Here is a 27,721-nt window from a genome sequence, read left to right as displayed (position 1 = left end):
TAAACTTATTCATACACAATGTTTTTCATGCTGACAGTCAGTGTGTATCCCTTCAAATATGGTCACATTATGAGAAATAGAGATGGAAAAATGGTTTCAAGGCAGGACCATCAGAATCCAACATCTGATAACTGTTTCAAATTTTGAGTTGACACCATACAACAGTCTTCGATAGCAGACTGACTGATACAACTGAGAGTTCTCAAGGAGCAAGGTGTGTGCCACTCCCCTGCTCTATCTGTGTGTACAACTTGTTCATATTAAACCTAGCCTAAAAAAAGCCTAAATTCAGTCAACTGAATTCAAAATTTACTGCATTACTTAAATGCTGCATTTAACTTCTCCAAAATTTTTTTCAGAATTCTATCAATTCTGGTAAGTGCAACGTCAAATGTCAACTTTTGGTAATAAAAGACCATGTTTCAAATATTCTACAAAAAGTCAACGCCACTTGGTCCATATTCTTAATTTGCTACTGTATATCGCAAAAGGTTGGACTCTAATTGGATAAAAAATATGACCTTACCATCTATATCATGAATATTCATGAGGTTCTTACTCGGTAAGGCTGGTGTTAGTTTAGTCAATCCATTACAGTCAGAATCATCAGGGTGTACAACCACCACGATAAAGAACTCTTTGTTGTGAAATCATTATCCTGTAAATAAAGGAGACAATAAAAATATTTATGAGAAAAAGTACTGATCAATTTTTAACCGAGTGGACAGAATTTGTAGTCACACAACAAAAGAGGGTGCTATCATGTGACCTTAAGTCACATGTATTGTTTGTTCCTTGCTTGGTGCATTTGTTAGTGTTGTAGAGTGATTATTGGAAGGAGATGTACTGGCAGGGACATACATGTAGGCATATTGCATTCATGTTTAATGTTAATGTTCATTAAAATTGTTGTTTCCACTCACAGTGTTGTGTGATGAATGTTCAAAACAGATATCAGTCTCTCCTAATTATTATGTAAAGTTGGGCAAAGCGGTATACAACTGATCTTGTCATAATTCATGTTTTCTTCCAGACCATCTCAGATTACTGAAAACTTCAAATATTACAGTACATCACAGAGATCACCATATAGACTGGTGTGATAAATGATGGGATGCAACCTGTCAAAACCCAAACCTCTTTACTCAGTGTACCAGTAGTAGATCAGGCTATCCAATGACAGTGAGTGAATACCAAGGGTGCAGTGTAAAAGTGTTAATGGGCTCATAAAATGTGCACATGTTGTAACTAACAAGACTTTCTATGCTTTTCCTACAATGCAGTTTTTCAGAATCTTTGACTAGAACCGACTAGGTAAAAGTATCTTTGATTCACAAAACTTTCAAGGCCTACATGCAACAGCTCTAACAATTGGAGCCCACCGGTGGTTTTTAATTATTTACAGCTACTTGAGGAGTCCAAAACTGCGGCTATGGTGGAGCTGATTGGCTGCTTGAAAGTATCCAATGATTCAGAAGCCAATGATATTCAGTAAACCAAATGGCTACAAACTTCCTAATGCTACACATGTTGCGTGTACTGGTATATGACTCAGATGAATTTCAGTTCGGCTCACAGAGTTCAGAAGTGTTGTACGCTGGACTCAGTGAACACATTGATAAAACAAATCTTGAAGCTACACGTAGACTCTACTTGCAAAGCATAGGTACCCCGGCACATACCTGAACCGTGATGGATGATTGTGTTGTCTGTGTCTGATAGATGCCAGTGAACTCCACATTACGGTTCAAGTCAAAGACAGGACACTGAAATGCAAATGAACAAACCGTAAATGAGAATATAAGGGAAAGTAGCAGTTTTTGACATCTTGGTGTATTTTTTCTGAAAGTGAATAATTCATATCATAAATTAATTGTTTCATAGCTTTGAAAATCAATCAACTGTGACTTCCAATGGTAGTCTGAGACCATGCACAGTAAAATGTTTTATTAAATTTTCTAGAATTTTATTGTTTGCAAATTTGCTACAAAAAGGTAAAATCTGTTCACTTACTGTTGTTTCTTGCACTGAAATGGTAGCGCAGATTCCATCGTTGGCATGACCTTTGACCTGTACGGCCTCAACACCATCTGGAAACTTGAAGTAGTAGTACTGCAACAGAGACAGGAATGACAAATATGATCAAGAGAGACTGATGTGTTTTCCTACATGTCTGAACACGATTAACCCTTTGAGCACCAAAGTCAATTTTCGTCGTCTTTAAAAAATATACCCCTGTCAATTTTTTTCAGATTTCTGCCAAAATTTTGATAAAAGGCTTTAGCCAACGAAATGTGATGTCCATTTGGTCCAAAATTATCAAAAAATTGTAGAAAAATTCATAAAAATTGGTAAAATGTTGCACTGAATTTTTTTGTTTGGAAAAAATTACAGCACTCAAAGGTTTACTTGAGCAGAAAATGATTATCAATATTACTACGCCATATTAATTGGTACTTTTAATCAATGTACTCCCCATTAATCATGCCAATGACAAATTCTTCTCCATCCAAAGGAACATTTTTGCTGATAATAGGAATTAAAAAGCCATTTGGCTATTAGCTTTGATGACCTTTTCACTGTTTTTGTTTGTATCTCAACTCTACATGTTCTTTTTAATGATTTTTTTTTTCAATATTTTTGTTTTGTATGACAATAATAAGTAAGTAGTCTTTTCCCCAAGCATGCTGACGCACCAACTATTTAGTCTGTCAAAACAATGTTTATCATGCGAAATGATCTGTTATTGCTTATGTTTGAATTCTAGTCCGGACTAGAATTCATTCCCCAATTGAGTTTACACTTGTACAGGCTGAGGCAACAACCCGATACTGCCTATCTCAATATGCTTTGAAACTGTGGGTTGACATTAAAAACAAAAATAACGAAAATATCTTAAAATGTTACAGCTATCAGCCCTTTAAACTAACACAGTCCAGACCACAGTGCAGTTTGACCTGTCTACCACTGAGCTTCAGTGGGTCTCATTGTTCTCTGCTGCCAAGTTGGACTGAAGACACGATATTAGGGTGAAAGCTTTCAATACTCAAAATGTGCAAATGAAATTCGGTCCCCAGAGTACAACGTCCATTCAACATTTCTGACAATGCATGACATGAATATGAGATCAAATTCACTGTTCAATTATTCATGCATCTGAACATGAAATTGCAAAATCACACATGGATTGGTTGACAACTGTTTATTTCATTTGTATGATACCCATGTAACGTATACACTTAGAAAAGGCTGTGCTTGCAAAACAAACTAAACTAGATTATTCAAAACCTAATGGTAGATGAACCAATCCTAAGTATTTTTCCATAGCTTTATGAGTCACTTTTATAATAATGATAAGAGACATTGTCTTATGAGAGGGGAAATTTAGCACAGTTTACAGTTTTTGTAACTGTGTGGATTCCTGGGTCTAAAATGCTCCAAATGAGATAAAGACCTATGGCTACAAAGGATAGTGAATTCTCATAACAATACAGCAGTACAATGACTGTACATTTCATGATAAAATGTTTACGTAAAAAAAAATAATATTATGAAGAAAATTAACAGACTGGTGACATATTTTTGTGCTACAGTAAATTTATGCAAAAACCTGATCCGAGTGCTCGGAGTGCCTTTCAGAAGGATGCCAATAAATTGTATCATGTTCAATAAATGCAAAACAAGCTAAAATATTGCATTGTACTGGAAGGGAGGGGGGGACTAAGTTAGAATCCTAACTGAGAGGCTAAATTGACCATGATTGATGTGACAAACAGGGCAACATGAAAACTGTGCTAATACAAAGAATGTAGGTACAAAGTTCGCTCGGGTACATCTAGCTACACATTGACGCTGGCAAGGCTAAGTGTACTTTTGAAAAAGGCTCGAACGCTCTCCAAACTTTTGAAAGCATTCTCTCAGACTTCAGCTAATAGCTACACATAGACAACACCCTTGGATTCACCTCTATGACATTCAACAGAGGGTGACGGAAAAAAGTGAAATCTACATTGTTAATAAATTTCACAGCTCCTTGTCTAATAAGACTTCAGAACTGAAAATTATCTGAACACTGCTGAATTCACAGACTACTTTCTAACGTAAGACATACCTTTGGCCTTGACGGAGACACTGTCAATGCCAGCGGCGATACCATTCTGAAATATAAAATAATGAAATATTTAGTATGTATATGTTTTGGACATCTACATACCGGTATACCGTGTGGCAGACAAAAGCATGTGAGCAAAGACAACAGAAAAAGGAGAGAGTACTGACACGAAGGTAAAATTTTACACCGCATACTACCGTATAACGGTATTGCGGCATTCATTATGAAAATAACTAGGAACAATCTGACAACATCAGTTTGAAGCTTCCTTCACCTTTGAAGAAACAAATAAACGTACCGGTACTTCATGAACATTAAACTGAGTCTCTACACAACAATTGTCAGCAAATTCAGTCTGATTCATAAATAATTTCTGATGCATGCAAACACCGGGACATCGGTGTTGCACTTAATAAGGCAATGAACACTTCATTCCCAAGTTCACATACACAGTCAAATGTTTGACTGCAGATTCCTGATGCAGTTGTGGCACAATAGTGTATGATAGGCTAGAGTTTCAGGCAGACATGGTCATAACATGGTGGTGCTGTAATATTGATTGCATGAGTTGTTGATGATTACCGGTGCCAGTACCGGTATACGGTACATTGAACTCTCAGAAATGCCTTCCCCATCCCAAACCAACCTCTGGTCCATCTCAGCAAGAGAGATGTTACACAAGGTATGGTGAGAATGTTTTAGTCATTATAGTCATACCATTATCCTGTCATGGTTTATCAATATTTAATTGGCATCACACACAACAACCAGCCAATTTTCAAAGTCTGAATTGTATTCCAGGTTACTCTGTACTTTGTCAGTGAATTAGTGAGTGCATGTGTACTTTACAAACTGCGTAATGTATGCAGTGAATGAGCCAATGACGTATGACGTCGTTCATCGCTATGCTTTTAAGTAGCTTGTTAACATGTCTGTAAGACATTCATTAGCATAGATTAGATCTCATGAAGAGACAAACAAACTGAGTCAGAGGCCTTGTGACACGTACAATAAATAGCCAGTCATGGGCTGTGGTAGACATACCGGTACATACTGGTACAGTACATGCACATACATACCATGGACCAATGGTGAAATAACTCCTGAACTATTTCCAACTCTTCATGGATTTATGTGCTTTTTTTGTCAGGTCAAGATTGTCAGAAAATATTTTGATTGCTTGCAACTACCAGTACATATACCGGTACTGTGTGGTGCCATTAATGGGGATGACAATTTTCACACCAAGTTATGAAAGTGACCAGTTTTGGAGGTGATGGGAGGAGGGACTCCAATCTGCCGAGTCAGAGGTTATTGCATTTCTTTTCTTGATGCCTGTAAGCTAGCATTCACGGATGAGGATGGAGGATGGGATGAGGTGGGTTGGGGGGGGGGGGGGGGGGTTGTCATCCTACTGACAGTCATGTGTACCGGTAAATGCCAGCCAGGTACATGTACCGGTATATCTGACACACAACATGCTCACATGGATTTTTTTAAGGGGTTCAAACTGCTGAACTCAGCAAAACCATTCTACATTCTTTATGAGTGAGCCCTTCCAAGAAGGTGAAAGTAGGTTTTGGCTACAGTGCCTGTTTCACAACTATGCTGGATGACCAGTGAGTGGTAGGAATAGTGAAAACTATGAACTGACACACTGGATCAGAGCTTTAGGGCAGAATGCGCTTTGGGGAGAGATATTTGGACTCTCAAATTTCTCATGCTTTTCTGACCTACCACTTATGGGAGCTCATTTTGTAGCTCTTGGAGTAAGAAACGTATTCATCATCTCAGTTTTGTGAAAATCAATGTTTTTTTTCAACACTGTGTCAACACAGGACTGCGGCCAGTTTGAATTATAATATCAGTAAATGTTGGTTAATTTGTTTATCTGCTACCGATATTTCAATGGTGACCTATGATTTTTATTCTTGATTTGGTTAGAGTAATAGTATGGTGTTCAGCTTCCTTAGGAAAGTTTGACAAAAAGTCTGTCAGTTTTGAGGCGCCTCCTACTGGTACGTGTACCGTAAGCGAGAAAACAATAAAATCACTCACTTCATTTCAAAATCATGGACAACAGTTACGATGAGACTGAAGTACGTAGCATTGGGCGACGAGCATGAAACGTCAATGAAGACGTCGTTGACAGAAATGTCACCAAAATCCATCGGGCACAGTGTCCTGGCGACTGCATCATATTCGTATCTGAAATACAGAATAGAAAAATTGAAAACTACATACATGTAGGTACAAGAAGTGATACTACAAAAGAAATATGATAAACCAGCGTGATGGGTGAAGAAATACACTGTATGTGCTGTATTGGTAGACGTGAAAAACACTAGGATCTTTCCAGCAAAAACAATAAGGTTTACTTGGGGTCCTCCTAAAATCCACCAGTGGCCTCATTCCTGACATACCGTACATGTACATGTAGCTCTGCTGCTGTGTGTCAAAGACGACAACTACGCAAATTTATTTTTTTTGTAATTGACAGTGATTTACAGAACACTGACTATCAAGCATTTGAAAGGGACTAGTGTGCAGCACTGAATAAGCTGTTATCCAATTAGGTAGCTGAATCTTACCAATATAATTAAAACAATGCAAATAGACTCCCTAAGTCGCTGTGATTAATGACAATGGACCAATCAGAGATAACCTTATTCACATGCTGCACATCAGCAGTTTGAATGTGAACGTACGGCAGAAGTGTAACGATGAATATGTCATCCAGAAAAAAATTAATCTGTGAATAGTATGTGTAAAACAAATAGAAAGACTGTTGACACAGATTACTGATGATTCCTCAACAAAATTGATCTCAGAAAAAAAAGTGAAAATTGACACCAAAAGAAAGGTGGCATATGCACAATGCACAATTCTTCATTATTGGAACAGCTCTGAAGGAGTTCAAGTTTGAGAATATGCCAATATGAATATGCAAATACAGTGAAGCTTTCTGACTTCTTGGATTTCCTTTCAGAGTTTTTTGAGGAAAAATGGGAAAAACAGCAAACAGTTCTATAAAATTGACATACATGTATTTACAGGGGTATGTACGGTATGTAATGTACATGTATATGCAAGTTTTATGTTAATTTTGACAATTCTGAATTTCAATATTCTGGGCAGGTGTTTGTGCATACATCAAAACTATTTGGCAAACTTTGTGACAAATTCTTCTGCAAACCAATACTTGCCAGAAGAATGTTGCCCAGAGTCAGATAACTACATACCAACAATCACCCTAATACACTTCACATTATTAACAAGGTAGTATGCACCTCAAAAGTGAAAGACTTAAACTTTTACTCTAACTTTCCTCAAGGAATCTTTCAATCATTCTCTTTCAAAATCAAGACGAAAAATAGGGGGTCACGTGCAAATTTTGGTACTAGAGAAACAAATTACCCAAGATTACTGATATTAGAAATTCAAAATGGCCGCCATCCCTGTGTTAACTCTATGGAGAAAAATAAAAAATTTCGAATTTCGAAAAAACTAGGCCAGTGAAAAGTTTTCTTTCACCAAGAGCTTCAAAATGAATCCCCACATGCGGTATATCAGAAGAGAATTGTACAAGTTTGAGACAAGAATAAAAGTAAAAAATTTGAGAGTCCGAATATCTGTCCCCAAGGTGCGTTCTACCTTAATAGCAGAGTTGACAGATATGGAACCAGTAGAATTACCAGTATGTTGATCTATAATTATTGTAGTACGCAGGCTGTTCTGTTCATCAACCTGTCTTGTACATACCGGTATATTTACACATCCATATTTACCACAGTAGTTACAAAGTTCTGGAATGCATGGAAAATCACGCACATTTTCCTCCTTCCCTTGGTACTTGCACACGTAACAATTAAAATAGTATATCGGTGGGTGTCTGATACTCACATCACTCTTTAATGTGAAAGTACAAATCACTCTGTCGCAATTTCAATTTCAGTTCTCTGTTGAAACCAAAGTGATAAACAGCTGTGAAATGGAAAGCTTACTGCTACGCTACATTCATCCCCTCAGACTCTGGGCCGGGGGTGCTTGGTGAACATTCAGTAATTGGAGCTACATTCAGGATTATTAAAGGTATGCAGTCACCTGTAATCTAAATATGCCCATATATAATAATAATAATAATAATAATAATAATAATAATTTTATTTCTCATATTCTTTTGAAAAAAGACAATAATTTGTACACATTGAAGCGTTACAATGAGAAAAGGACTGAAAAATAGTTGCTCTAGGCACTAATCGGGTTCAGCCCCAAACTCAAGAAAGATTGATGTACAGTTTTTTTAAATATGGCGACTGTTCCGATATATCACAGTGACAGATATTACAGAAAGTTAATGTACTAGGCATGAAGCCTTGGAAAAAATACATGAAAACACAAAACTACAGCAAAAAATAGAAAGGTAACTGTGAGAGAAAACGGTCTGAGTTACAAAATCAACAAAACTACAATTCCAGTAAATAATTTTTAAGCTCTCGTTTGAATCTAAGTCTGGAAGTGATGTTTTTTAAGATCCTCTGCAATGCTGTTCCATACTACAGTACCAACAAATTTGATAGAAGTTTGTCCTAAATTGCTTCGGAATTTAGGGGGGTGGAGAACATTTTTGTCCAAGGGACGTTCCTTGGTATGCAAATGCCCATATGAGGGTGCTGCTTTTAAAAAGCGGTCGTCCGCTTAAAATCTGTGATTGGTTAGATTTTCTCTTTCCATGGTAACTGTGGCAAACTTGGAACAGGTGACAGTATACCTTTGACAAATACAGCCACGTTCAAGGACAAATCCAAAATGTCTACCACTTTCTGCCTCACCTATACAAGCCATGCAAAACTACAGTCAGTGCATGTATGAGAATTCAGTTCGTCAGTTACTTTGAACAAAATTTTTATTTCTGATAAACACAGGTATCTAACTTCACACACAAACATAAAACATGTATCTCCAAAACCCCTGTACATGGCTGTGTTTTGTCAATAACCCAGATTGTACTTGGCTGATACTTACAGGGACAATATGTACATGGGTATCGGCCATGACATGATGCCGCGTTGCTGTCTGACCACAAACAGTACTGGATACATTCCCTGGGCATTGCTGCTGTTGACGTGGACTCGGATTGCTGACGACTGCAATGAAAACAGAAAATATTATAAGAAGGATATGATATATTTTTCACAAACTCTGTATCATCATATATTAGATTAAGGTTGTGCACTGTAGGAAGTAGTCATCAGGTATACCCTCATTGACATCCTTCCTTTTTACCCTATCATCTCCCACGTCCCTGTGTGAAGGTCCAACGTTTCGAGAGAAAACAATAGGATTGGGTCAAACCATTGTGGTAAACAGGGCTAAGACATGTAATCTGTTTATATGTAGTCATACAACATCATTTTCGACATGGACAAATGAATCAGAATTTCATGCTTTTCAGAAATGCCCATTCAGGCCACAATAAAATATTTTCGTGTGTGCTTGTGTCCCAAAACAATGCCATGACAGGATTTGCTTTGGATTGATGACTTCACCACCAAATTTTGGTACTATTTATAGTATCTTGTTTTCTAACAGCAAGTTTGGAGAGTATTCATCTTTGGAGCTGTTAATTTCTGAACAAAATTCAACTCCCATTTTTCTGCTGACTAACAAGAGATGTCAATTAACTTACACTATATTTTTTTAATTACCGTACATACTGGTTAGCTACACTACAAAATACTGAGATATTTTTATAATTATTATTCTCACTATTATCATATTCATCTTGTTTTATTAGAAAAATTGTCACTTTTTAATTAATTTTTACGGAGCTATTCTACAGAAGAAATGTGAACACATACTCTTCACTGCAAGACCTACATACATGTAACATTTTTAAGAGACATTTTTAGAGAAAGGTTTTGTCTGTGTCAGATTTTTTTTTCATTGATTGTCTTGTAACAGTGTCCTGTTTTGTTATTGTATGCTTTTTTGTGCTTGTAATGTTTTCAAGGGCTGTTGGCATGGAAAGATTAGTGTGAGCTAACAGTGTAACCCTCGTTAAATTTAGTCTACTTATTGAAGGTAACTTATATACCACTTTTACTACTATAAAATTTAATGTAAATCTTTTGCTTACAAGAAAGCAATATCTAGTATTGTTATTATTAGTACAAATTCAACTGTATGAACGTTGGTTCCAATAAGATCTTGTTGGAGGAAGGATATCTGTTCAACAATGCGCCTTCAGTCGTTGTTTGGGTTAGAGTTGGCAGAGACCGATACAAGACTCATCTTTCCTGCTAAATTTGAAGTATTTCAATAATGGTAAACCCCAGACATACAAAAACCTTGACCAGCAGAATTGGTGCAAATTTACACTTACAACGTTTCAATCTATCCGCACAAATTCACTCCAACATAGATTAGACCAAAAAAGATTATTTTTGTTTCCGTTTGGGGTGCCTAAGGAAATAGGATAGGTTGGTCGTGAAATTATTTTTAATTTTTAATATCGCATAACCCAGTGATATTTTTAAGAATGTGATAAAAAACAGTTTATGGTTTGAGGGCAAGTAGGGTTACCAAAAACCCTCATATTTTTTTCTTTGGCCCTCAATGCATCAATACAGTACCGACAGAACATTCATAGAAATACTACTGATATGTAACACACCAGAAACCCTGGATACATGTACAGTAATAAGAGGCAATTTCTTTAACTTTTAAAGTTTAAAAAAGAGCTACTTTTCAAACATACATTACTGTTTTGTGCCATATCCCAATTTGAAAGAATCTTTTCTGAAAGAATCTCAATTGACCATTGGCAGTAGATACCGGTATGGCCACTGCTGTTGACATGTGTCGAGGAAAGAAAGTGAACAAGTATCAAATCCTCTGCACGAGTAGAACTAAATGTACAAATACAGAATACTGGTACACTTTTAAACCATATTGCTACATATACATGGTAATCTGGTTCAAAAGTGTAAGAAAATGATGTTATTTCATTTACATACCGTACTTGGGAGAGACATTAAGTTAGTAATTTGGTGCACCCATACATGCAGTTCATGTTGTACCGGTACATGTACACGCTTGAAAAGACCATGTACTGCTATACTATGGTTGCAGCCTTTGCCTTCCAACACATCAGTGAATGTTCAATATCACAACGGAAATTTCTAATATGAACTAGCACTCTTCTTGGCTAAGCTCTCACATTCATGTCACTTTAACTGTGTGTAGGAATTCAGTGAGTTGGCATCACTTTATATTCAGCAAGTGATTCTCTAGCTTTCACACTCCCATGATCAGCTTCTGTACAAAGCCACAGAGAAACCTTGCCAGTAGGGTTATATGCTTTTAGAAAGGCAAGCATCCCCATGGAGTGGTATCCTAAATAAATTCTGCTTGTCACTTTTTGCTTCTCAGAGCATGTTACCTGTCCTTAAGGTAGTAGTGCCTTAGTAAAAATGAAAGACAAACTTTTGCTCAAACTTTTCCCAAGGAATCTTTCAACATTCGCTTTCAAAATCAAAGAATAAAAGTCAGGGCTCACTGTGCAAATTTTGGAACTAGAGAAACAATTTACTGAATAGCTACAAATATTTGAAATTCAAAATGGCCGCCAGGCACCCCTACAAAAGGAGAAAAATAAAATTTTGGATTTTCGAAAAATTAAGATGGCGAAAAATCTTTTTACACCAAGAGCTTTAACATGAGCCGTAACAAGTGGTACGTGTAGATAAGAAAAGAAGTGTTAAAGTTTGAGAGTCCAAATATCTGTCCCTGAGGCGTGTTCTACCTTAAAACAAAGGGATATGGATAAGATACTTACTGTCCATATGGGTACATATGGACAAGTCCGATTGCAGTTTTGTCGATGAACTGCTACAGAGGAAAATGGCGAGGGGAGAGGGTAAGGAGGGTTAAGAAGTTCCTGCATGTCAGTATTTAAAGGTGCAATAGCTCTGGTTTTCGATATTTCCTATTATTTTCCATAAAACAGTTGCACTTGTATCCATCTTCCTGGATCAGTCTTACAAGACACGATGCATTGTATCAGTTTGTTTTTTTTTTAAGCATGTTACACCATTGCTGATTAATGACTTCTAGTGCTGACAAAAATTCCAGTTCAAATTTACATCAACAATAATACTTGGCATAAATACACAAATACCAGCTGACAAGCTGAGCAGAGGAGATTTTGAAACCATGTGGAGAGTAGTTATGAGAGAAGAAAAATAACCTGTATTACAGTGGCAGAAAATAAAACAGGTGAAACAAATCAAGAGTAACAGCTAATGGATCTTTATGGTACAATTTGTCTTTGAGACAGATTTCTCTCAAACAGCTTCTAAAACATTTTCTATATACCGGTACTTACTGCCTACCACTTGAGGTGACTCATTTTCAATCTAATCAAGTAAACAAAGTCGTCACTGTTTCAATTCTGTAAAAATTTTAATTAACACCAGGATGGCAGCCATTTTTAATTTCATGCGTTGGTAAATACATGTCCATATACTGGGTAATTTCTTTCTCTGGTGAAAAATTATGCACAGTGATGGATGATTTTTATTACTCATTTCAAAAGAGAATGTTTTAAAGTTTCCAAACAGAAAGTCCAAGCAAAAGTTGAAGTCTTTCAATCTTAAGGAGCATGCTACCTTAATGGGACAAAGTCAACCATTTTCATGAATTTTGTTTGATGCAAGATACTCTCTTATATTGTTTGACATGTTGAAAAATACTAAATGAATGGGTGACCATGCATATATTCAACCCCGGTTTTAGACAAATTAAATGAAACCATTGCGAAAATGAATTAATGGTCATGATCATTAATTCATTTTTGCGATGGTTTCATGTATCGTGTATAAAATAACCACAGTGAAAAGAGACACAAGCTTAATCACACCGTACACCACATGCATACTGAATTTTTTCGAGCATCAAATTATTTACATTGTACCTTCCCCTGAGGTAAGTTGTCCAAGAGACAAGTTGTCATGTTGATAAATTTTCAGGCTTTCTTTTTTTGCAACCAAATACTCGATAAGAATCATGTTTCATGGGATCCATTCAGCTGTGAATGTCCGATACCCAAGTGTTGTAAATATCTATGTCTGTCAATTCAGTCTGCAAAGCCCTTGGGAGATATACTGTCACACGGTACAGTGGCCTTGCATTTATCACCTTGCCATCGCTGTATCTTGGAAAGCGATAACAATTACATAGTGTTCTGGAAGTGCATTCAGAGAAACATTAACAGAAAATTTCTTAACATAAAAGGACCCTCTCTGTCGATATTGTTTTCATTTATTTGAAAAATTTGTATTTGCATGACATAATGCAACATGCTTGATTTAAAATAAACTGACAAGATTAAACAGAAATTTTTTAAAGTTCTTACTTTCACCCTCTTGCCCTGGTTTTTTTGCATAATTCTCAGTAACCTAAGTACAATTTTACTACCTAACTGAGTCGTAAAAGTCTCAGGCGGTCAACATTACTTTCAATATGGCAGATTTCTACAGGTAAAAACACAGAGGATTATGTAGTTAGAAGTTTTAGGTTGTGAAAAGATTTGACGTGTATTGACGAGTTTTAGTTTCACGATCAAACAAAATGTTTTGAATTTGTGTTATAAGTATTTATAAGATCACTATCTGTGTGATAAATTAACTTTTTACCCACAATGCATTTGGATATTAAATATCATGTAGTTTGATGGGACAAATTCTATTTTAGGTTAAGCAGCACCATCATGGGTTGTGCACTGTGGCCATCCTTTGGCGGTTGATAATTAACACAGTGCTGGGAACCGGCAGCAGACATGGCTGGCTAATGTGCAGCATCTCGGAAGCTGTTATCCAATGGGGTGGCTGAATCTTACCGTTACATTTGAATAATACAAATTGACACCCTAAGTTGCTATGAAAAGTGACAATCGACCAATCTGATATAAACTTCCGAGCAGGCTGCACATCAGCAGGACATGGTTAGCCAAGTTTCATTCATTACGACTAATCTGACGGCTTCACTGTGCTCAGTGCTTAGGGCAATTCGGGATCAGATACTGTGTAGCAAACCAGAAACTCTCTGATTGTCTACCGTTAATGACGTCCCATAACTAAAGAGCACACTGTACACGTACACTTTATGTATACCAAATATTTTAACACAACCATATGAGTACAAATTGTAATCGGGTTTGTTAATTTCGTAGCTAAGACTCAGTAAGAGTGGAGTCTTTATCCTACCCCTTGAGGCTCGGACCAACATTACATGTTGCTATGGGATGAAACGCCCTCATGTTTGTGCAATAGTTTGCCATATCATGACAAGGAGGCACACACAGAGATACTATATATATACCGTATTCCTCGATTCTAAGACCCCCTTTTCAGAACCAAAGATGACGAAAAAGATATGGGGGGTCTAATAAACGGATGTCACCGCGAAATCGAACGGCGAAGTTAATTTATGCTAATTTATGCAATGTTATGCAATTTTTTATGCCAATGATTTTTTTGATTCACGCACTACAGACAACTCATACTTTGTGATATCGACTCATGGCCATGCTGTGTAGATACTGGCAGTCGAATCTGTATATATATATATATATATATATATCATGTGTAATATCAATGGTTACTTTAAGGCGGAGGTCATTGAACGTCTTTGATAAGTACTTTTTCATTCTGTCTGCTTTCTGTTGTTGTTATTTACAATCTGTCTTCAAAATAGGGGAAATCAACTATAGATTTTTTTGCATGCAAAACACAAACAATTAATTTGCATACACAGAGACAACAAGTTCCATGTATATTTTGTGGCATTCTTTATTACACCCAAGCTGTCAACATTGTTTATATATATATATATATATATATATATATATATATATATATATATATATATAATATATATATATATATATATATATATAAACACACCAGTACGGTATATGACACATGTAAGTTGTACACAAACTGGTACATGTACAATACACTGGCATATTCCGTTATTTTATTTTTTTAACATTAATAATTATCACAAAGGTACTTCAGGGAATTAGTTTCCTTGTACACTATGCACTTAGGCCAACAGCTCTCTGTGGGGCAATCAATTATCAAGCCAATCAGAATCTAATTTAAATTGTAGTCACACACACCGGGACATAAATAATTCACATTTCTGTCTCTTGGGTGAGTGACAATTCATTACCGCTAATGACATCCTGTCCAATATTGTAAATGAAATTCTGTTTTGAAAAAAACAGCAGATGTGGAAATTTTGCTGAGTAAAGATCTCCGCAATTAAGTAATTGTATGTTTACTTTCAATATGTGATGTACATAAATTTGCAGACTATTTTTCAGGACAGCAGTTGTGCTGATGTGTAAAAGGGGAAATTTTTTGAAACTGCAGAAGCTAAAGATATCATGTGTGGTGCTGCAGAAATTATTGCAACTTGCTGTTTAGATGGCTGGGACATTTTTTAAATTTACTTGAATTGCTGAAAATGTAACTGAAATTCTAGCATTTATTGGTGACTTGAAGTTTGGCAAAAACTGGCAGCCACCATGAAAATCACCCTCCACAGCAGTGTACTGTGTATGCCTCAGGTAGCATGCACCTCAAAAGTCTGACTTAAACTTTTGCTCAAATTTTCCTTAACCATTCACTTTCAAAATCAAAAATATCCATCAGTGGCAAGTTTTGACCAAGAAACAAATTACCCACAAAATTTACCGATTTTTAAATTCAAAATGGCCGCCACCATTGTGTTAACTGTAGAGAGAAAATAAATGTTTACTTTCCAAAAATTCTAAGAATGAACCCGCACAAGTGGTTGATCAGAAGAAAATTAAAAAGTTTGAGATTCAAAATATTTGTCTCCGAGGCGCATTCTACAGTACCTTAATAGTATCTTCATGTAATGGTACTTTGTGAATATGCCTTTGATCTTACATCTATCTTATTCTTTATCTGTGAGCATGTACATTTGACATACCGGTACAGTGTTGTAAGACCAGCTTAGGAGCTGTTTGATGATGGGTCTCACTCAGTCTTTGACAAGGTAGTACTGAAATCACTTATTATTGTTGCAATTAAAGTTTCAGCCATTGAAAATAAAATGTCAATGTCCCATCCGTCTAATGGGCAAGCTGTCGTGCTCTCTGTAGCACCAAGAGTTAGGCTCTGAGCCTCAGTAATAAAGTGTAGCTGTGCAGTAATAAATGTTAAGGTAGAACACGCCTCGGGGACAGATGGTCGTACTCTCAAATTTCTACAATTCTTTTCTGATCTACCACTTGTGAGGGCTCATTTTAAAGCTCTTGGAGAAAGAAAAACTTTCACTATCTTAGTTTTTCGAAAATCAAATTTTTATTTTTCCCCCATAGATTTAACACAGGAATGGCGGCCATTTTGAATTTAAAATATTGCGAAATGTTATCGGCAATTTGTTTTGCTAGTTCCAAACTTTGCACGGTGACCCCCAATTTTTATTGTTGATTTGGTAAGAGAATGGTTGAAAGTTTCATTCAGGAAAGTTTGAGCAAGTCTTTCACTTTCGAGTAGCATACTACCTTAAGGAATCCTAACTATCAGAAGTCATTTCAAGGGCCACTTACAAGTATGAATTAACATACCAATCGTGAAGTCATTCAGCACTGAAATTAATGAGCTGAAACTGAATAACTCTGCAATTTACCCGAGTTTTGGGTCACACAGTCTGAGCTGTGATGAGGGCATTCCAGGGACCGACATTTTGAGTTCACAGTTTGCCATTAATCAGAATCTTGGGACATGCGTGTAATTTGCTGATTGATGTCACGGAAAATGTCTTCATTCAAATTGCGAATGACAACAATAATACAATGTAGCAATAGAATTCTATGATTAATAGCCTTATGTGTCCACTATAACAACTGGGGCCGTTAGTTTTACAGAGTGTCCTGCTTCACTTTAAAGGGACAAAGTCGGCCGTTTTTTCATGAATTTTGTTTGATGAAAGATACTAATTATATTGTTTGACATGTTGAAAGATACTGAATAAATGGGTGACCATGCATATATTCGACCCCGGTTTTAGACACAATTAAATGAAACCATATTGAAAATGAATCAATGGAGACATCATTCATTATCGCGATATAGTTTTATGTATCGTGTATAAAACAGGGGTCGAATATATGTATGGTCACCCATTCATTCAGTACCGGTATCTTGGGACGTGCCGGTACATATAATTGCTGACATGCCAAACAATATAGGTAGTATCTCGTACGTAGTACCGGTATGCTTGTTTTGGATGCAAAGAGATGCAAGGATCCATAACTCATACCGGTACCCAGCCCGGCCCATCACCTGCCATTCCGCTAAGTCATATAAAAATACGTTTAAAGCAACACCGTATTTTTTTACCGACTTTGCATTTTTTAAAAAACAATAGTGTAAATCCACTTGGCAGTTTAGCAAGTCTCCTTACAATCAAGCTAACACAATGCGTGTCACTGGACCTACTTGGCTAGCTAATACTTTGCGTTTCCACAAAACTACGTTGCACTGACTTGGCAGAATAATGACCTCTGAATGACAACGTCGGGCAGCCATTATAAATGCAATTTCCGCCAAAGTCAGCAGGACATGGGTCAACACCTGTTGACCTACATTTTGTACATTGAAACAATTTCTCTAATGACCAGGACACACTGGTATTTTCTTTACAAACACACTGACGACACTGTGAAGTTTATGCATTAATTAAACATTTTTATCCGCAGTTCTTTGGGTGAGGGGATCGTGATTATAATAAGCACTGTAATGGTTCACTTGCAGTGTACACATATTCATAATAGTGACAGTTCAAAAGGTAAAGTCAGTTTAATTACTTTCTCTTTTTCTCATAAAAATAAAAGTAAATGTGATGTTGATGATCTCACCCATGAGATGCACAAACAGCAACATTTAGTTTAAAGCGCAGTGGTCGTCGCGCCGCGCTTGCGTGGTTTTTTGTGATAAACATAAATTTTTGTAAACATAAGTCTTCTCAACTTCAATAGGAGTGAGATGGGAGCAGTCCCCCACTTTGTTAAGGCCTTTGTAAGACTCAACATCATGCAATAGTAAAATATTAAGATCGGAAACGAACTTCAGTGGTATAAACTCGTGTAGAGCTACGAACATTTGGACACTACACTCAGCACATTGTGTCGCTGAGTTCACTGTACGCAGACACAGTGAACAAAAAGCTTTGATCGCGCGCGATCACGCTGGTTATACACAATGCTATGTACAGTACAGTGAAAATACATAACTAAAATGATCAACATTGCCTATATATGTAGACCAGCAACAAGCACAATGCCTAACACAAAAATTACACTCAAGACCATGATCGGCTAGCCTGAGCAGGACACGGGAGATGTTGTTGGGAGACGGTCACCGCGTTGACGTACACGGATATAGAGAATCCGGTCCCACAACGTACCGGCCGGCCCGCGACGACTTGGCCCACAACCAACTGTTGATCACCATGTCTTACTTCTCCTAGTATTACGTGGTAAGAAATAGTAAAATGACAGGTAACAATCGACAAAATGAGCGGGTTTTCGCGGCATTTAGCTGGAATATTGCACGGCTACACCGTGCATAGACGTATCGAGAGATCCTGTGCCCCGGGCCTGTGCACGGTCATGGCAGTGATCCAACCGCTAGCTGGTGTAGGCCTACCGGTGCTGGGCAAACTTCGTTGTTGTACCTCCTGATTGCCGGGTAGGTCTGAATCCTCTTTCAAGTGAGATAACCCCCACATAACAAGAAGACCTATGAAAGGTCCTTCGCTTGACTTGATACCTGTACTCAGAATTCTCGTTTGCACCCCAAAACGGGGTAAACTTTGTTGTAGTTGAGTTGGATTCTCCACAGCCGAGTGTAGCGCGCCATATACCCGGTTTGACACGGACGTTCATACAGACCACGGAACGGAACAGATGCAGAGATGCTTCTTGCTGCAGCGGGCATGCTCTGCGAGCTGTAGATTTCTGTAGTTTGAGTTGTTGTCTTTGTACAACTTGTTGTAAACCTGTCGGGCCTCTTGAAATGAAAGCTCTCGTCCTTGCTAGCGATGTCGAAAACTAGAGCCCGGTCGTTGATAGTCTGTTGGCGTATACATGCGTACATGCGTACGTCTAGCTCTATGGCTCGAGCGATAACAGTAGCCGAGCCCCATTCAACTGATTCAAGAAAATCATGAGCAAATGTGATCTCAATCCAGCGTGCAATTATTGTTCAATATTCAGCAGATATTTAACTTAGATTAATTGACCTTTTATTGCGTGTTACATTTGGTTAGTTGGTATGCTTGTGACAGATCAGCCGCCATTTTAACAAGCGGCAATATCGCAAACATTACAATCAACCCGTAACATGTGCGGCGTTCTTGGATTTGTTTACAACAGAGGGGACCCCCTCAGGAGGATGCGCAGCGCGACGACCACTGCGCTTTAAAATTTGATGATTTAAAAAATTTAAACCGCTGCCTTACCTACTCACCACACTGCTTACGGAAAGATGTAATGCCGCCTTCATCTCAAAAGCCAGTAATTCATGATCTTCAAAAAAAGTTGTTAACCCAATATGTCACTGTGACAATGAAACGTTTCTCTCCATACGTTAATTACAAGTATGATGCAAAATTCTGACCCATTAAAGCTACATGTACCGTACTTAATCCTAGCACAGAGCAATAAAAGAATAGATCTTTGTAATATCGCTATTCTTCTGTACAGCTACATTTTCCTCTCTATCTAGTTGCTTTATTTATTTATATATTTATTATTTATTTATTTATTTATTTATTTATTTATTATAAGTTTTTATGCAAGCTACATTTATGAGATTCCACTGAGTCTAGATAATCAACTAAACATTCCACAAACTAACGCTGGTCTTATTTGATACAAAATCAGTTCACAGGTTTGGTCGACAGACGGACTGATAGACAGACTGACACACACTAGACTGATAGAGTGATGACATCGGCCTCCTGGTGTGCCTCAAGCACACGCAGTACAAAAATCAAGACGACAATATTTTCATCAGACTTTTAATTTTAATTAATAATACAGTTAGTCTGCACTGGTACATGTACTAATGACCATACCGGTATGTACATGGTAGTATTGTGGCTCTGCCTATATCTGTGTTTTCATGTGGTGAGTTACAGTACTATAGAAGACAACGACTATTACATACCAGGAACTAACAGAGCAAAACCAGTTAAACATTTATATGTGGATATTTATTACTTCTCAAAATGAGGTAGAATGTGTATAAGGAACAAACATTCAGGCACTCAATGTTTTTCAATACTTTTCAGGTCTACGGTAGACCTGAAAAGTATGCTCATTTCAATGCCTTTGACCCTTTTCCTGCCAAGTCCATATTTCACCATCAGGTCAAGATGGTTAAAATTAATGAAACACAACATATTCCATATGGTGTATTTTAACATAATACTGTACATTTGAAAGCTGTTGAAAACAAAAATACTGTAAACTTGATTTTTTTTTTTTTGACAAAAGATGCTATAACAGACCAAGCCAAGTGGGTGAAACTACGCCATGTTTTGGCTCAATACCGCTCTTTACTGACTTGGCTGATGGGGAAGTGATACTGTCTGGCAGGAAAAGGGTTAGTTTGGAGTACATGCATTTTTGTAAGAAAATTCCTTGAACTCTTAGTTTTATTAAAATAGAAAATTTTATTGGCTCCGGTAGAGTAAACACAGGGATGGCCGCCATTTTGATTTTGAAATTTTGGTAATTGTGAGGTACTTTGTTCCTCTTGTACCAAACTTTGCACAGTGACCCCTGATTTTCATTCTTGAGTTGGCAAGACCATGGTTGAAAGTTTGAGCAAAACTTTACATCTTTCACTCTTAAAGCACATACTACCTTAAAAAGTGGAACAAAGACTTTATATTCCAGGTATAATAACTTTCCCAGACAGGTGCACGTACTGACGGTTAAACCACAGTCCTTCGACCGAGAAGGTAGAAAGGAACCTAAACACCGGCACACAGTCCATGTAGCCGACAATGAGATGCAAATGATATGCGGTCAAGGTCTCCTCAACTAACTTTCAGCTGGTTCTTCACTTTCTACTATTTTTTTAGTATTTTTTTACAAAGGCACAGACTTATTCTACCTGCAACTTAAAACTGATAGTGATTTGGTAGCTCATTCTTTACTATTTTCATAGTTTTTGATAGCCGGTAACACACACTTCGTGTTCGTGTCGGCTACATGGACGATCTGCCAAACACCAAACACCGCTCTGGTTTAAATTTACCTTACGCTAAAGTCACTCCCACTGAATTATTACGTCATCACGATACCCTGACACAATCAGCTGACTCAACATCCTGTGGACCGTCCGTCACACGTCGGACACAAACAGTCCCTTGCTCGTTACCTCGTACCTCCATACAAAAAGCATCACTTGACAGTGTGTAATATAATACGAACTGCACACCGTCAGCGGTTTAGATGATTAACCGCAGCTAAGCTGGAAAGACCGTGGTTGTCGCTGTGTCATGTGACAATGAATTAGAGATAAACAGTAGAACATGTGATCCGTAAATGACATTACGGACAAGGTCAAACCATGGAGGTAGCAGTGCTATCTCCATGGTCAAACTGTGCGGGTTTCATACGACTAATAAAAATTAATTGGGCTCCTACGCATACCATGTTCGCATTTTGAACTGCGAGTAGAGTAAGTACAATTTTGGAAGTTTCGTTTTCGCATTTCAGCATACGAATTCCCGCTGATGCAACTATTCAGACGTTTCTCTGAAGGATACAGAGCTTAGCTTATAACTAACCTTTTTCATTCCGTCTTTCACTGTAAAGACGTACTTAACTTCATTTCCCCGGCTCACGTTTCCATGGTACGTTGTGTTGAATTCGTGACCAGAATCGCTATCGAGGCGTTCAATTCTAGCCGTGTATGCATCCTCATCTTCGTGCCCGGCTATCAGACCGCGCGATGTTAGGACCATACAAAACACGGCGATGGACAGGAACAAAACCAAGAACGTACTTGAACGGCTGCCTTTCATGTCACTTGCAATTTGGGTAGCTTGAATTCATCATAGGACATCTGGTATCCTTTCACACGAACGAAAATATTAGCGTGTTCTCAGACGTTTTGGCTTTTGCGTACTGTACTGCAGAATGAGCAGAGCATTTCAATCTACTTCCGCAATAACAAAAGAGGCCCCCTAAGTTGGCGTGGTTACTCTTGAAACAGCGCCCTCGGTGGGGAAAGACATACGACCCTACTCGAGGAGGCAGTCCTATTCCGCTACGGAGAACCATAATCTTACTTCGTAACGTACCGCTCATATGTGATTTTGCACGTATGACCTTACTTGGGAGACAGAGAATGCCAAGTTTGACGACTCAAACAAGTCGAAAAGCACCAACAAATTGAGGAAGCCGTCATTATTTACGGGGGGGGGCGCTGAAGGAATTTCATTGGAAACCCACAGAATTTCGAGTAAAACCCCTGCAAATCATGATGAATTTGAGTGACACCCTACCACTGTAACACAGAAATTTTGACAGACCCCCCCACCTCGCAACTTAGAAAGGTTAAATATCAGTACATGTATTTGTGAGATTTACAAAAAATACATCAATAATGTAGACTTTCAAATCCTGGTTTACCCGGCCAGGTTATCATCAGTTAAATGAGAGTTGGAAAAGGTGAAACCAACAAAATAAAATTCAAAGTCACAACAAAATATAGATATAAAAGCTCACGCTATAATTACTATCCAACCATTGATGGGTTTTCTCGCTAGGATATCTGACAGGGAATAATTTGAAAGTAGAGGGGGGGACACGCGTGAGGCTGAGGAGAGAGACCAGAGGGAGTGTCCCCCTCTCTTGCGATGAAAATTTTAAGAAATTGATGTTGCGATGAAAATTTTAAGAAATTTTTGTGTGCATGGTACGTATTGAGAGGTGCTTCAATTTATTTTTTACTCGGTAAAACGTTTCATATTGAGAGGTGCTTAAATTTATTTTTTACTTGGTGAAACTGTTTGTAGATGACATTGAACACTGACATCGTTATTACTTTATTATCATTAAACACTGACATCTTTATTGGTTTTCATGATCAGTGCACGTGCTTGAGTCACAATATTCAACGATCAAACAATGACAATACATTACCTGCACGGTAAAAACCAGGTCTCTCAGTTTGCATGAAATTGAAGATCAAAGAATATGCAGGAACGGCAAATCTACAATTCTATCGTGTCATTTGCAAAATCCTACATTTCTGTAAACAATATTGATGAATCAACAGTCAGTCTGTCAATATTCTTCTTAAGCTATTCACTGTTTGTTTACAACATGAGGATTTTGCAGCCAGAGAAATGACCTCGCCTGCCGTACAATTCCGGCCGCCCGCTTCTAGAGCCTGATAATGCGGTATGGTTTAATGTCAAAATGGTTAGGTCAATTAAAATTATGTATCTGTGATAATAAAGGATGAATTCACAAGAGTATAGTTTGTCCTAGATCCTGTGCACTAATAATGGTATCTACTGGTACTTTGTTTTATTAGGAAATACCGAAAAAATACTCATTAAGTAATAATAATTAATATACTTGGTATAAATACATATCAAATTGTACCGTGTTTTTATAAAATTGCACCATTTTATAATCTATCGCGTTTGTCATTCTTTTCTGCTATTAGTGTATCATTTCATAAATGCACTAAATGCTTCAGTGTATTTCCTAAAAATTTAGTAACACCCCTTCTCCCATAGGGAACCAAGAAATCTGGTTGTTGTTGTTGTTGTTGTTGTTGTTGACCAATAAAATTCAGCGAAGATAACTGTTGTGTTATATAATGGTTGTTTCAAACGTAATGTAGATGTCATTTGAAACTCTACAAGAACACTATCATTTTTTTACCCGATGTAACTCTATGCAAACGTACACTCTCTTCATGAAGAGAGTTTACCCGGCTAATTGAAAGAAGTTCGGTTATCTGTAGGAGTAAAAGTATAATTTAAAGGGATATAGTCGTCGGAACTGCGCCTGTGCGAGTTTCTTGTTTACAAACAATGTATTTCGTTCACGATATCAAGATGCACCTCATCATCATAGCTGCAACATTTAAATTATACGATGATAGATTATGACAGACATGTTTTAACTGTCATCAATCACCATTGTGCCTTGGATACATTGTTGCCATGGGTCGTATGGGTCCCATACGACCTTTGAGCGCAGTTCCGACGACTATATCCCTTTAAGGCACCGAGCTCTTCTTTAAACAATCTCATATCACTTCTCTCCGACCGCATATACTGAAAAAGCTTTAATTAGGAAGGGAAAAAAAAGGAAAACCCTAGTTGCTGCCTGAACAACTCTGGTTTTGTTTGCACAGTTTTTTTAAATGGGACTTTCCCGTAATGATAGATATTATGGTCCCCACAACACGTGATTCTATATGGGGACAGCTGATAGTCTCTACTTAGGAACATGTTTTCTCCGGCTAATTCCAACTCCTTTATCATATTTTTGATAAATTTATCAATATCTGGGGAGCATTCTGAAGAATCTCTAAGGCGACTCATTACTTGATTGGAGTACAGCTTTTCTTCAGATTCTCTCTGAACTTGACAATCATTTGTTGACCAAGCCGCCACATTTTTACATTACAACGGCATATGATCTGGTTCAGCGCGAGGAAGTGCTTTGAAATCGGCCAATACGTCAAATAGTTCGGTGTCTAAATTGACGTATCAATCACACTCGCACCAGTTTAGGAAATGCTTGTATAAGTACCATCTTTAAGTCCACTTTTTCTACCATTGGCAATATGAATGCCAGCTGTCTTACACATGTCCATTAACACTTTACCTGCTCGCGTTACAACTGAGTCCTTGGAACAACGCAATGTACAAAATATATCTGAGTCATGAGAACTTACGGAACGGTTGCTGTGTCACCGACAATACAATCATCAATATGACCATCTCTTCCATTGAACTTACCTGTTAGTATCACTGACTTATTACAGTTTACAGATTGCACTTTCACTAAAAATTCTTCCAATTTTTCAATCCCCTCACAACGATGTTGAGAACATATATAACAGCAACCCAAATTAAAAGTACATTATTATTCAAAAGAAAAGGATTCTTTGTGTGAAATCCAAGAAACGCACAATTTTCCACATCACATTGAACTCCTAGTTCCACTACGGTGCATATTTGGTATAGACAGTTACACCTACACTTGGTCTACCTCTTTGTGACATTCTTACAGAGCGGAAAGAGAAAGAATTCGAAACAGAAAAAAAATTGTCATCCTTCAAACAAAATGTTTCAACAAGACAGATTCAGTCACAACTTTGGCGAAGCGAGACAAATTCGACATTGCATACTTTCTTTTGAGCCCACGAATATTCCACATTAACAATGAAATGGAATTACTCTTTTTGCAACTTTGCCCCTGGTCCCTATCTAGATAGGAATGTCTTATGTTGTACCGCTTTTTACACTGAATATGCGCTTGCAGTCCGTGTCCTTGGCAATAAGTTTATCATACTGCAGATGTGCTTATAGTTCGTTATTTTAGCCATTAGAGCGGCGATAACCCCACAACTTTTAACAGGTAGCTCGAACTCCTCTTGACAAATTATCACATGGCGAACCTTAAGCTTGCGACGATAGGCTTGCAGTCACGACAAGGAGGCGCACTTTGACTGCGACGGACGCGTTCGAAGTCAATTTTGTCGTGTAATTCGAGCTGGTACTCTCACTCTTTATTTTTTCTTCTAGCTCTTCCCAACTTTTATTGACACGGTCTTGAAGAACGCCAAAGAACACAAAATTATTTCTTCTGCTTCTATTTTCCAGATCGTCTTCTTCTTTATTTCGTTGATAGCATTTCTTATATTCTTTATTGCCGATTTGAATGAACCATCTGCAACTCCGCCAGTAATGCAATTATAGGTTTATAGACTAAGGATTTTGATTTTTTCAAGTTCTCTTATTCCTTGCGATTCTTAATGCAACTGCGCCTTTAACTCTGTGAGATCTTCTATTTTTGTCAGCTGTTACTTGAAGGAACCACTTTGTGTCTTCTAAATATTACTTATACATCTAATAATTTTCACATGCAGAGCAGAAATATCATCTTTTGAGATTGTGTTTGTGCTTCTGAGTTTAGGCAGACCAGGGTTTCGTTCTACATTTCAAATGCAACAAAGAGTCCACATCAGACATACCTTGATTGCCGGTGACATATGGCAGTTTATCGATGGAATGTGTAGGGTGGCGATTGTGGGAAGCTTACATTTTTTAATTCCATTCCCGTCCTGAATAATTCATCTCTCCATGCCTTAACCAGTCTCCAAGGTATCTTTCAAGATCGCAACAAAAATTTAAATGTGCAAATATCGCCTAAATATCGGAGGGCTAAAATCTTCTTGTTCTCCAATTGAACGCTTACGTAACTCCTCCATATATTGTGCTGTCTGTAAAAGGCTCCGTACGTGCGCTCTGAATTCATTAACTACCCAATAGCTGCAAATTTTATGCATTATTTTCATAGTTTTATTTTTAAACCAAAGTTGGTTCGATTGAATGTGCTAACTGAAGAACATACAGAAGTATCACTGCTCGCTGATTTGGACCATGCATGCCTACACGTTTTAACACGCGTACGTTACATTTGCGGGTGCCGCTCCAGAAAATGGGTCTCCCACGGACAACTACAACAATGCAGTATTTCGTGCACAGACAAATCTTGATCATCCAAGAAACAAGCATTATGCCATTCACTTGAATCATGGAGCATGAATGCACCACACAAGATGGCCGACGTTTTGTTGTCATAATCTTTATTTTCTCTGTCACATGATTATCTTTTGAAAATGACAGGGAAATTTTAACAAAACTTTAAAACTTTTGATATGACATGCCACTTTCGACTTATGGCACTTTGACAGTCTTTAATGGTCTTATCACATGCACAAGCCAAGTTTGTCGTCTCCGAACAAAAAATACGGGATTTATTCTCTGGTCGTTCTACGTCACGACAACCCGCGTCTATGTCATCAATTTTGGTGCGTCGGACCTTTTTTTTGTCGATCTTCGGTGTGCTCGTAAATATGTAAACAAACAACATGGCGGCCGATGTTTCTCCCACGATCAAAAGTCATGTAATGAAATCGATATTTTCACAGACTACGACATTAATAATCCGAACAATGTAAACACAAGAGTGTACCGCCTGAACATTCCGAAGGAATTACGTGAATAATTTGCGGAAACAACGAACTCGAAGCTGGTCGCGTATACCGTGGGTTCCGTACGCATTGCAAACAGGGTCAGGCGCGACGTTTACAGTGTTCGCGCCGTCCAGATTCAGTCGATATTTGTTCCCGAAAAATAGCGTATCTTCGTCTGTGTGAAATTTCTAGGACTATGCTATCTTTGAAATACAGTATAACTTTGCGGAAGGTAGCCTACGTGTAGATCGAGACCTGT

At 37.7% G+C, this 27,721-nt stretch overlaps 2 protein-coding genes across 5 annotated transcripts in view; both read right to left on the bottom strand.

Annotated features, from left to right (window-relative positions):
• The window catches only part of LOC139127001 (SID1 transmembrane family member 1-like), a 34,578-nt gene extending 32,812 nt beyond the window's left edge, over positions 1–1,766 (bottom strand). For all 4 annotated transcript variants that reach the window (XM_070692927.1, XM_070692928.1, XM_070692929.1 and 1 more), the window contains exons 1-2: positions 1,683–1,766; positions 527–658 (exon numbers count right to left, since the gene is read on the bottom strand). In XM_070692927.1, coding sequence (XP_070549028.1) covers positions 527–548 — 22 coding nt within the window. In that variant the 5' untranslated portion in view covers positions 549–658; positions 1,683–1,766. The remainder of the gene's footprint in view (positions 1–526; positions 659–1,682) is intronic.
• Positions 584–22,255, bottom strand: LOC139126952 (SID1 transmembrane family member 1-like). The gene is made up of 7 exons (XM_070692872.1): positions 22,019–22,255; positions 9,137–9,258; positions 6,170–6,319; positions 4,112–4,157; positions 2,014–2,112; positions 1,683–1,766; positions 584–658 (listed from the first exon to the last, which is right to left on the bottom strand). Exons 1-7 carry the CDS (start codon positions 22,253–22,255, stop codon positions 584–586), a joined length of 813 nt encoding a protein of 270 aa, XP_070548973.1.
• Positions 22,256–27,721: the final 5,466 nt, after the last annotated feature.

This window comes from Ptychodera flava, unplaced genomic scaffold, assembly GCF_041260155.1.
Source record: "Ptychodera flava strain L36383 unplaced genomic scaffold, AS_Pfla_20210202 Scaffold_28__1_contigs__length_4768798_pilon, whole genome shotgun sequence".
Lineage (NCBI taxonomy): Eukaryota > Metazoa > Hemichordata > Enteropneusta > Ptychoderidae > Ptychodera > Ptychodera flava.
Note: the sequence above shows the minus strand (reverse complement) of the source record. Positions and strands in the feature narration are given on the sequence as shown.

Coding starts and splice junctions, on each gene's coding strand:
- LOC139126952 (XM_070692872.1), bottom strand. CDS start 22,255: ATGAAAGGCAGCCGTTCAAGTACGTTCTTGGTTTTGTTCCTGTCCATC. Junction 9,259..22,018: donor TGAAAGACGGAATGAAAAAG/GTTAGTTATAAG, acceptor TTTTCATTGCAG/TCGTCAGCAATCCGAGTCCA. Junction 4,158..6,169: donor GTCCATGATTTTGAAATGAA/GTGAGTGATTTT, acceptor TTTATATTTCAG/AATGGTATCGCCGCTGGCAT.